This window comes from Salvelinus sp. IW2-2015, linkage group LG4q.2, assembly GCF_002910315.2.
Source record: "Salvelinus sp. IW2-2015 linkage group LG4q.2, ASM291031v2, whole genome shotgun sequence".
In the NCBI taxonomy this organism is placed as follows: domain Eukaryota; kingdom Metazoa; phylum Chordata; class Actinopteri; order Salmoniformes; family Salmonidae; genus Salvelinus; species Salvelinus sp. IW2-2015.
The window spans coordinates 4,284,076-4,296,542 of record NC_036843.1 but is presented as its reverse complement, the minus strand read 5'-3'; the positions used below and the strand labels follow the sequence as shown (position 1 = coordinate 4,296,542).

The 12,467-nt window shown below is 45.1% G+C and overlaps 1 protein-coding gene across 1 annotated transcript in view; it reads left to right on the top strand.

Moving 5' to 3' along the window:
* The window catches only part of LOC111963157 (AT-rich interactive domain-containing protein 1B-like), a 251,145-nt gene that overhangs the window by 58,287 nt on the left and 180,391 nt on the right, over positions 1-12,467 (top strand). The window contains 1 exon segment of the mRNA XM_070443334.1: positions 3,239-3,361. Within this exon segment, the coding sequence (XP_070299435.1) occupies positions 3,239-3,361 (123 nt within the window).

Here is a 12,467-nt window from a genome sequence, read left to right as displayed (position 1 = left end):
TGGGCAGGGATGCGCTGGGGCCACGGGGCTTTTAAAGACGCACAATTAAGCTTCATTTTGTATGAATATTAATGGCGTTGGTGGCAATCTGTAAGAGATCTGTTGAAGGTGTGGAATGACTTATTCATCTGGTAGTCATGAGGTGCCTGACAGGAGAGAGAGAGGGAGTGAAGAATGGAGGGATGGAGAGAGAGAGAGAAGAGAGGCCATGCCACTGACAGAGATAGCCTTTCTACTGGGGTAGAGGAAGACTAGCTTTGTTTTTCTTCATTTGTTTTAATTTATTTATAAATGCTCTCTATCCATCTCCAAGCCCTCAGACCAAATAGCCTATTGACCAATTTTCAGTCTATATATGCAATATTACCTCATTTACGCAGCTCTACACACGGCTGTCTGATACATTTAAGTCAGTCAGATTCCTACATTCCCTCATGTACACTTCTCTTCAATACCCCCTTTTCTATTACTCTAAGATGAAGCCTTGTTAAAAGTGTGTGTGTGTGGGTGTGTGTGTGTGTGTTGTGTGTGTGTGTGGTGTGTGTGTGTGTGTGTGTGTGTGTGTGTGTGTGTGTGTGTGTGTGTGTGTTGTGTGGTGTGTGTTGTGTGTGTGTGTGTGTGTGTGTGTGTGTTGTGTGTGTGTGTTGTGGTGTAAAGACATTATTAAGTATAGCTCCAGGTGTTCGGTATGGAGTGGATGATATTCTAGTTGGTTCATCATAGCTTCTAAATTAGTTTCAGAAATAGGATTTTCGAGACATTGACATAAAAAATACATAAAGCAAAATGAGACTAACCTCACCTTGGCTGTGCTCATTGATTCTCTCTCCCTCGCTCTCTCGCGCTCTCTCCCTCGCTCTCTCTCCCTCGCGCTCTCGCTCTCCCTCGCGCTCTCGCTCTCCCTCGCGCTCTCCCTCGCTCTCTCGCGCTCTCTCCCTCGCTCTCTCGCCTCTCTCCCTCGCTCTCTCGCGCTCTCTCCCTCGCTCTCTCTCCCTCGCGCTCTCCCTCGCTCTCCCTCGCGCTCTCCCTCTCCTCGCGCTCTCGCTCTCTCTCCCTCGCTCTCTCGCTCTCTCTTCCTCGCTCTCTCGCTCTCTCTCCCTCGCTCTCCCTCTCGCTCTCCCTCGCGCTCTCCCTCTCCCTCGCTCTCTCGCGCTCTCTCCCTCGCTCTCTCGCGCTCTCTCCCTCGCTCTCTCGTCTCTCTCCTCCGCTCTCGCCTCTCCCTCGCGCTCTCGCTCTCCCTCGCGCTCTCGCTCTCCCTCGCGCTCTCGCTCTCCCTCCTCGCTCTCCCTCGCTTCCCTCTCTCTCTCTCTCTCTCTCTCTCTCTCTCTCTCTATAGTAACAGTAAAAGCAGATGATGATGTCAGGACTTAAACACGAGCCTAACCTTACTAACCTTACCTTACAGTTGTCACAGCATTCCATTCGAGTAAAAGAGTAAATACACATCACACTCACTCTCTCTCTCTCTCTCTCTCTCTCTCTCTCTCTCTCTCTCTCTCTCTCTCACACACACACATTTCTGCCTAAGTAAATAATGACTAGTCTTTGCAGTGTCTCTCCAGTTTTCAATAAAGTTAATGTAGTGATGCGTGTGTGCCCGTGTCCGTCTGTCTATCTGCCAGTGTGTACACTAGTGGAGTGGTGAGTGTGGCCAGACCAGTCTCAGGATGTCTGCATTAAATACTTTTCAAGTGGATGACTTCCCCTGTTTTCGTCTCTGTTTACCTTGGGAAGTGCTGTGTGTTTGTGTAAGGAACATTGCTGTGTGTTTTTACAGGGAAAACAGCTGTATGTTTGTGTAAGGGGCGTCGTGCTAAATGAAGGGTTGCCTCTGGTGTGGGATGTAATAAAGCTTGTAGGTTGGCATGGTGCCAGTGTAGAGTAGAGTGTACCCTGGTACCCTGCCTAGTGCACTGGCCAGGGAGGCTCTATGTCAGTAGGATTCACCGCCGTAGTACTAAATATAGAACCTCGTCTATTTGTTTGGGAATCCTCAGCCTCGCTGCTGTTGTAGTGAATGACCTCCTGAGGTTATTCAGAGCCACTTAAGTCATGTCAAGAGATTGTACAGACGATGTGTTTGTGGTGTCCGTGTGATGCCAGCAGAGAGAGAGGTAGTCCTGTACCCCAGATAGAAGCATCCTGCCATTGTCCTGGTGGCTGTCTGATAACTGAACACAGTGTACGATGAGCTGACTACGAAAGGAACTCAATTAGAACATTACTTTTTTATCTCTGCAAAGTAAATTGGTTTACAGACTTAATATGGTWGTGATTTATAGTTAAGAGAAAACAATTTGGGGGAAAGGATGAAGGTGTGTTTCTCAAGATATCAGATTTGGTGGAATAGACTACTGTTGATGGGGTGTTTTGGTGTATGCGTTTGTGTGACAATACATTCACCCACGCTGGTGTGTCCACCAGTAGGTGGTTTATTGTGGAGTATTGGGTTGTAGTGTGTGTGTGTTTGTGTGTGTGTGTGTTTGTCTACACTCTGTGGATGTGCTGCAGTAGTGTAGGCTGTCATGTCTCCCATGCTAAACAGTGTGTCCAGCAGCACTCAATTAAAACCTAATTACAGTCTGGTATTACTGTCCTGTATTTACTTCTATCTATCTGGTCCACTGTCTGACTGGGGGACACTCAGCTCCACTCTGCCTGTATACCTAACACACACGCACGCACACACACACACACACACACACACACACACACACACACACACACACACCACACACCACCACACACACACACACACACACACACACACACACACACACACACACACACACACACACACACACACACACACACACACACACACACACACACACACACACCACACACACACCCACACACACACAACACACATATACACACACACACACACACACACACACACACACTGTACCTGAGGTTTCAGAGCGAGACTGGCATTCATGCCTCCTTCACAGCTAGTCAAAACATGGAGGGAGGGAGGCTAGCTCACTTTAATTCATCATGTGCAAAGCTGCTGTTAGAGCTCTGCTTCATTCATCAGACCCCTGCCCCCTGAGACACACACTCTAATGCATGATGTCATTTTCTGTCAAACTCTCCCTCCCCCATCATTTTTTTTTCTCTATGTACTCTATTCCACTCTTTCTCATTRTCTCTCTCCTCTCTCTTTCTTCTTTCTCTATCTCTCTCTTGCTCTCTCTCTCTCTTTGTCTTTCTCTGTCTCTCTCTCTCTCTCCAGGAGGCTCCGCAGGAGAGCTACAGAGACAGCACCAGGAGTCAGCAGCATGTCCCAGGGAATTCTGGGAAGGCCAACCTTGAGGACATGGGTCTGATCCCGCAGGACCGCCCCTCCAGCCTCCCGGTGAGTGACAGCTCTCCCAGCCAATCCCCACCATTACTAAAGTGTCATATAGGAGTGTCACTTTTTTTTTWAAAGTCGCCTTATTTGAGTGTGTCAAATATGTAAAAGGTAGTAGACAAATACAAACTGTATTTGTGTTTAATGAAAGAAACAGAGGGGGAAGAMAAAAGCACAGTGCACACTCCAACCCTTTCTCTTCCCTCCCCTTCCTCTGTGCTCCCTGAGCTGTCAGTGCAGGATTGGTGGAGAGCCCTGTCACTCAGGGTGGGATCAGAGCTACGCTCTTCAATCAAACGATCCGATTCCCTTTAGGCTCCTCTTCCCCCTCAGTCTCTGAGGGCAGACCTAGATTTCATTGCCCATTTCGGATCTAATGCCCACATTAACACTACGCCACTCTGTTGTGTGTGCACTGCCTACATAAGTAGAAATGGGCACCTTAGATTAGGCTCTGCTACACTAAGTATTGTTAGAGTGAAGAGGAGAAGCGGAGAGGACAGGAGGTGCGAGAAGCAGAGAGAAGAAAAGAGGAGGGGGGAGAAGTGGAGAGGAGAGGAAGGGATAGGAGGGAGGAGAAGCGGAGAGGAGAGGAAGGGAGAGGAAGGGAGAGCAGAGGAAAGGGGAGGAGAGGAGCGGAGAAGCGGAGAGGAAGGGAGAGGAGAGAACAGGTGTACTAGGGTAATATTCTGAGCTGGATCCTGCCTTATACACTAATTTGATTTAATTACAATGAGCCTTGTGAGTGCAATAGTCTCTCAGCTAGTCAAGATGGAGGATGTAGTTCAACACAGGCACCATCAGACTCACATTCCTTTCTCTCTTCCTCTCTTTCATTTCCTCTCTGTCTTTCTGTCCCTATCATCTCCCGCCTTTCTCTCGTTCTCTCTCTTTTAACCGTCTCCCTCTTTACGGAAGTGTAACCCTCTGCTGTCTCTGTCTGTCACATGCTGCCTGTTTTACCTCTCTCTCTCTCTCTCTCTCTTTCATCCTCCTTTCTTTCTCTCTGATCCAATACTTCACTGCCATTCCCTAGCTCTCTCAACATCGTCCCTCTCTTTCTCTCTCTTTAAGCATTCCCCCTCTCCCTCCCTCTCCTCTCGATGTCTCTGAACCTCAATCATGAAAGGTTTTTTTGTAAATGAGAGATTGCGTTGATGTGTCAGTGTGTTCCCAGAGCGTCTCAGCTCAGCCTTCACTACACTACCATGCACATCACATCAGTTCACATTATGTTGCTTTAATCCCAGCATCGCCTCAGAGCAATTTCTGGACTATTTCCAACCATAGAAACAGATAGACTAGATGTTAATCTGCAGGGATGTTTGGCAGGTGTATTTTGTTTCTAGAACGCCCATGCGTTGGTTTTCTCTTTGTGTGTGTGTGTGTGTGTGTGTGTGTGTGTGTGTGTGTGTGTGTGTGTGTGTGTGTGTGTGTGTGTGTGTGTGTGTGTGTGTGTGTGTGTAATTGTCAGGAAGCAGCCAGAACTGTTTTCTTTCACCTGTCTGATGTTGGGTCTGAAGCTCCTGTCATCTCCCCACTGGGGGAACCGAGGGTCGGGGAACTCTATTATGACTGTGATATGTGGTTGTCCCACCCAGGTATCTTTAGATGAATGCACTAACTGCAAGTCACTCTGGATAAGAGCGTCTGCTAAATGACTCAAATGGAAATGGTAATGGAACTGTCCTGTTATTGTTTCTGATTGTGCTGGAATGTGGTGTGTGTGTGTGTGTCTGCATCTATTCAAGCCTGGACACTTATTCACTTTTAGCTTGACTTTTAGCTTGACTTTTAGCTTGACTTTTAGCTTGACTTTTAGCAGTGGTGTTAGGTTGATCTCTAGCTTGTGAGAGCAGCTTCCAGCCCTGACACCTGAGGCTGTGCTCCAGTGAAGCCTGTTCCTCTAGTCTAGTCTGAGCTTTCACACGCTGCCTACTGTAGCCTTGCCGTTCCAGTCAGTACATGTTGCCCTGCTCTCTCCTCTCCTCCCCTGACAGCCAGTCAAGCAGTCAGCCTGCTCTGTTCTGTTTCCGTGACAGTGAGTGGAGGGGGAACCATGTGGAAAGAGTGGGAGAGAGAAGGGGGGGGCAGGGAGAAGTGAGGCAAAATGGACTCAGACACCTTTGAATCACAAGTTGTATGAAATGTGTAGGTTTTAGGTGTAAAGTTTTTTTCAAATCCTAGATAATGTGAGTAACACACAACTCCGACCTTCCACATTCCACACATACATGGTGGTGTGATGCTCCAACTGCGGTGGTCTCAGCCAGACWTTCATGAAACAAAAGAGAAAAATAGAATGACCACTCTCCCTCCCTCCTCCTCTCCTCTGTTTTTCCCACTGCTGCCTGGGCCATGATTGACAGGGCGCAGCTGGGGAGGCCGATACCCCCGCTCCTTAAACACACACTTCACACGCACACACACACACTCCCCKTCAGTCTGTGTGTGTGTGTGTGGCACCAGTCCTCCCACCCTGGTGTGTGTATGTGTGTGAGAGGAGCATGCCACGCATGCTCCTTATGTTCTCCCCGTGTTCTCTTCAGAGCTGTAATGTCACAGAGGGGTTAGGGCTCTGCACTGTGGCCCACTCAACCCCACTGCATGCTGGGAAGGGAGGTAAAGGGAGTGAGTGAGGAAGGGACAGAGAGGGAGGGGGAGAGAGGCTCAGAGACGGGGGGGACTAGTGCATCATACTGTATCCAGCTACCCAGTTAAACTGCTACCTACTCTTAGTCTACTGTGAAATACTGTACAAGGGTTAGAAGAGAAACACTGTTGTTTGTGTATTACACACACAGTATTTTCCTATGATCAATATTCTGTCAAGTGCATTTTGCTGAACTCATGCAGACATATTTTCTATGTTTTGTGCACACACACAAAACATGTGTTTTGCACACTTTGTACCCAAGTCTTGCTCCAGGCCAGACATGTGAACCTGGCTTTACTTAAAAGGCACCCTGGCTGACTTGCTTCTGAAGGGTTACTACTTGAGCTTGTTTAGCAGCGTTTAGCTTGGCGTCAGTCCCTCTACATCAATGATTCATTGGGAAGCAGACTCATGTCCTGGCTCTGTATAGAGTAGGATAGCAGGCATGACCAGAGGCTGTAGCAATTCTCACAAAATAGGATCCGTTATGAAAGGGACTCTGTAGTTGGAGTCTGTGTGAGATTAGCTGCTGTGGGTCTTTTGGAAGTATGCTGTTCTTCTAGAAACTCAAGCATCAGTTGTCGGGTGACTGGTTTCCACTGTGTGGAAGCTCAGCCCAACTCACAAACCAACATAGTTCCATAGAAACTGTGCAGGTGCGTTTGGGCTGTGTGTGTCTCTGTGTGTGTGTGTGTGTGTGTGTGTGTGTGTGTGTGTGTGTGTGTGTGTGTGTGTGTGTGTGTGTGTCAGGGTTTCCTTTAGGAACATGTGGCGCAGTTGACCGGACACATATGCATTGGGTGGGTAACCTGATTAGGGCGTCCACCCACGGCGCTCAGAATGACTTAAATCACATTTAAATTACGGTAATTCATAGTAACAGAACATGCAAGTTGAGGATGCAACTATGTGCAGTCTTTCTTACCAAATTCGGTTGCGCACTTTGAAGACTGTAGAACAACTGTCCACATGTACTTTTCCTCAGCCAACAAGATGAGTAATGAACAGCAAAATCACTAGCCTATGTCAATGCACTATCCTCATAGTAGAAAAGTTGACCTGTTCTATTGGTCAGCGTGTCGAGAAATAAACAGCCTGTTCCAAACAGACTCTGGGACAGTTGTGGGACGATAAATCCCAAATGTATACATCCGGTAGGCCTAGGCAAAAACAGATATATATATTTTAAGCAATGTGTCTGAAGCAACAGATTTAGCTTAACGTCCAGCTTAAACTGTTGATAAACTAGTATTATTTCACATTATACGCGCAGCAATGCATACAAGACAGTAGGCTACACGGAAATGTTCGTTCCATAATACAATGCATGGGAAAACACTATTGTCGAAGTGCACCGAACATGCGAGCGGTTTCATGTGACAGAGATGAAAATATCCGTTAGAAATGTAGAAAGAGGGGAGATGTAATATGCAACAGCTAGCATGGGTTGCTAGTATGACTAGGATTGTGCCTTTTGGCTACTGGACAACGAAAGAAAGTTTATATAAAATAATTTCCTCCACGGATATTGTCTGAATTTGGCTAGGCTACTTTGAAGCAAGGTAAGACATTCATAATATGTAGTAAAACATTCAGGTTTCAAACAATTAAGTATAGGTTTTCAAAGCGCATACTGCCTCCAGCTCAATGCAAAGTGGTGTGTGACACGCTGAAGTCTGCCTTGCGTTGCCTATGCATTTGCTGTTCGAGATGCTGTAGCTCTTACACTGTCTGACAGATTTTCCGCTCAAAGGCCTTACGGCCAATCTGCATAGGCCTGACGGCCTATCTGCTGCATGTGTGATAAATAAGATATGTAAAGAATATACTGTACACACTCGCCAATTTAATTCCATGAAATTATGCAAATGAATCTATAGACTGATAAGCATGACCAGTCAAATGTATTTTCATCGACTGGTATTTCCGACAATGAGTAGGCTAAAAAGCATAATTTCACAATGGGAATTTTTATTTTACTCCTGGACAATTTTTATTTATCGGCTTTTCGATTTTTTTTTATCCGCCAGAAGCAGATAAACCCTGGTGTTTGTGTGCGTGTGTAAGTTAATTAAGTGTGTGTGTGTGCAACAAGATAGCACATTTTCCCTTCAAAATTCGACGTATTATGGGTGAACTCTATTTCCCACGAATTAATTCTGCGTGGTTACTGGGTTAAAACAGAAACAACTCAAAGGGTTAAGTTTAGGTATTCATTCTGAGTGGATAAGGTTAGGGTCATGGTTTGGGAAAGGCTTAAAATAAAATAATTCTAAACGATGCGCTATTACCATCAAGTATCATCAAGTATTCTCACGGCTTGCTGGAGCATTGTGAACTGTGGTGGCGAAGGGGTCTAAGCAGCACGCTCTGGCTCTGAGCAGCACCAGTTCAGTGCTGGGCACTCGTTTAAAAAATGTTGCTGAAGGCATATATCAACATTCAGGGGACCTTTTTGGAAATCACTGTCCATTTCTAGTGATCAGTCTGGTGTGTGTGTGTGTGTGTGTGTGTGTGTGTGTGATGTGTGTGGTGTGATGTGTTGTGTGGTGTGGGTGGGTGGGTGTGTGTGCAGCAGAGCATCAGTCCAGGTCAGGGGTGAGCCTGTTCATCTGTGGAGGAAGACTGTAAACTCAGGACCTATCCCCTTCCCTTCGCTCCACTGAACCCTAACACAGGACACACACACACTATATATATTTAATTTCTTCAGAGTGAGGCAAGACGGAAACAGAGAGGGATGAACCTGGTTAAGCAAACACAGCTCAGCTCTACTGGCGCCTCTATACTACCCCTCACACCAGAGGAGAGGAGAGGGGAGAGGAGGAGAGTGAGACGAGGAGACTGGACTGTAGCACCCACTCAGATCAAGGGGAACAGTTTAAGGCCAACTTGAGAGAGCGAGAGGGAGAGCTGTAACTACTACCCAGAACAGACATACAGTGCCTTGCAAAAGTTTTCACCCCCTTGGCGTTTTTCCTATTTTGTTGCATTACAACCTGTAATTTAAATATATTTTTATTTCGATTTCATGTAATGGACATACACAAAATAGTTCAAATTGGTGAAGTGAAATAAAATAAAAATATTGTTTCAAAAAATTCGAAAAAATTTAAAACTGAAAAATGGTGCGTGCATATGTATTCACCCCCTTTGCTATGAAGCCCCTAAATAAGATTTGGTGCAACCAATTACCTTCCGAAGTCACATAATTAGTTAAATAAAGTCCACCTGTGTGCAATCTAAGTGTCACATGATCTCAGTATATACACCTGTTCTGAATGGCCCCAGAGTCTACAACACCACAAAGCAAGTGGCACCATGAAGACCAAGGAGCTCTCCAAACAGGTCAGGGACAAAGTTGTGGAGAAGTACAGATCAGGGTTGGGTTATAAAAAAATATCATAAACTTTGAACATCCCATGTAGCAGCATTAAATCCATTATTAAAGAATGGAAAGAATATGGCGCCACAACAAACCTGCCAAGAGAGGGCCGCCGACCAAAACTCACAGACCAGGCAAGGAGGGCATTAATCAGAGAGGCAACAAAGAGACCAAAGATAACCCTGAAGGAGCTGCAAAGCTCCACAGCGGAGATTGGAGTATCTGTCCATAGGACCACTTTAAGCCGTACACTCCACAGAGCTGGGCTTTACGGAAGAGTGGCCAGAAAAAAGCCATTGCTTAAAGAAAAAAATAAGCAAACACGTTTGGTGTTCTCCAAAAGGCATGGAAGAAGGTACTCTGGTCAGATAAGACTAAAATTGAGCTTTTTGGCCATCAAGGAAAACGCTATGTCTGGGGCAAACCCAACACCTCTCATCACCCAAAGAACACTTTCCCACAAGCATGGTAGTGGCAGCATCATGCTGTTGGGATGTTTTTCATCAGCAGGGACTGGGATACTGGTCAGAATTGAAGGAATGATGGATGGCGCTAAATACATGGAAATTCTTGAGGGAAACCTGTTTCATTCTTCCAGAGATTTGAGACTGGGACGGAGGTTCACCTTCCAGCAGGACAATGACCCTAAGCATACTGCTCAAGCAACACACGAGTGGTTTAAGGGGAAATATTTACATGTCTTGGAATGGCCTAGTCAAAGCCCAGACCTCAATCCAATTGAGAATCTGTGTTATGACTTAAAGATTGCTGTACACCAGCGGAACCCATCCAACTTGAAGGAGCTGGAGCAGTTTTGCCTTGAAGAATGTGCAAAAATCTCAGTGGCTAGATGTGCCAAGTTTATAGAGACATACCCCAAGAGATTTGCAGCTGTAATTGCTGCAAAAGGTGCCTCTACAAAGTATTGACTTTGGGGGGTGAATAGTTATGCACGCTCAAGTTTTCAGTTTTTTTGTCTTATTTCTAGGTATGTTTCACAATGAAAAATAATTTGCATCTTCAAAGTGGTAGGCATGTTGTGTAAATCAAATGATACAAACCCCCTCAAAATCCATTTTAATTCCAGGTTGTAAGGCAACAAAAATATGAAAAATGCCAAGGGGGGTGAATACTTTCGCAAGCTACTGTAGAGAGAGAGAGCTGTAACTACTACCCAGAACACAGAGAGAGAGAGAGAGAGCTGTAACTACTACCCAGAACACAGAGAGAGAGAGAGAGAGCTGNCTACTACCCAGAACACAGAGAGAGAGAGAGAGAGCTGTAACTACTACCCAGAACACAGAGAGAGAGAGAGAGAGCTGTAACTACTACCCAGAACAGAGAGAGAACACACATCTAGAGTAGAGAATCAACCAGAGTCTATGGTCTGTTTAGATATAGTTTAGAGGCTGTTTATACAGAAAATTGGTGTAAAACCCGTACAAACTGTATTTATAATTATTTGACAATATTTTAAGTTGACAGTAATTCTATTTCACAATTTCTGATATATCACATACCTTTTATGATTATGCCTCTACTGCCATTCATTCCAATTAGACGGGTTGGGATTTCTCCCTGACCAATATGGCTGCCATTTTCACCCCATTCTGTAACTTTGAGGGTTTATATACTGTATCCGCTCTAGAAATTGAATAGAATCTCTATGGCAGAGACATTCAATCCCCTCCTGGATCAAGATCCCTGTTGCATAAATTGTTGTGTGTGTATAAAATTATATATATATATATATACACAAAGTATATACAGTTGAAGTCGGAAGAATACATACACCTTAGCCAAATACATTTAAACTCAGTTTTTCACAATTCCTGACATTTAATCCTAGTAAAAATTCCCTGTCGTAGGTCAGTTAGGGTCATCACTTTATTTTAGGAATGTGAAATGTCAGAATAATAGTAGAGAGAATGATTTATTTAAGCTTTTATTTCTTTCATCACATTCCCAGTGGGTCAGAAGTTTACATACAATCATATAAGTACTTGGTAGCATTGCCTTTAAATTATTTAACATGGGTCAAATGCTTCGGGAAGCCTTCCACAAGCTTCCCACAATACGTTGGGTGAATTTTGGCCCATTCCTCCTGACAGAGCTGGTGTAACTGAGTCAGGTTTGTAGGCCTCCTTGCTCACACACGCTTTTTCAGTTCTGCACACACATTTTCTATAGGATTGAGATCAGAGCTTTGTGATGGCCACTCCAATACCTTGACTTTGTTGTTCTTAAGCCATTTTCCCACAACTTTGGAAGTATGCTTGGGGTCATTGTCCATTTAGAAGACCCATTTGCGACCAAGCTTTAACTTCCTGACAGATGTCTTGAGATGTTGCTTCAATATATCCACATAATTTTCTTTACTCATGATGCCATATATTTTGTGAAGTGCACCAATCCCTCCTGCAGCAAAGCACCCCCACAACATGATGCTGCCACCCCCGTGCTTCACGGTTGGGATGGTGTTCTTCAGCTTGCAAGCGTCATGTTTTTTCCTCAACGATGGTCATTATGGCCAAACAGTTCTATTTTTGTTTCATCAGACAAGAGGACATTTCTCCAAAAAGTACAATCTTTGTCCCCATGTGCAGTTGCAAACCGTAGTGACGGTTTTGCAGCAGTGGCTTCTTTCTTGCTGAGCGGCCTTTCTGGTTATGTCAATACAGGACTTGTTTTACTGTGGATATAGATACTTTTGTACCTGTTTCCTCCAGCATCTTCACAAGTCCTTTGCTGTTGTTCTGGGATTGATTTGCACTTTTCGCACCAAAGTACGTTCTTCTCTAGGAGACAGAATGCGTCTCCTTCCTGAGTGGTATGACGACTGTGTGGTCCCATGGTGTGTATACTTGCGTACTATTGTTTGTACAGATGAACGTGGTACCTTCAGGAGTTTGGAAATTGCTCCCAAGGATGAACCAGACTTGTGAAGGTCTACAATTTTTTTTCTGAGGTCTTGGCTGATTTCTTTAGATTTTCCCATGATGTCAAGCAAAGAGGCACTGAGTTTGAAGGGAGGCAATGGAGGTGTACCTGTGGATGTATTTTCAAGG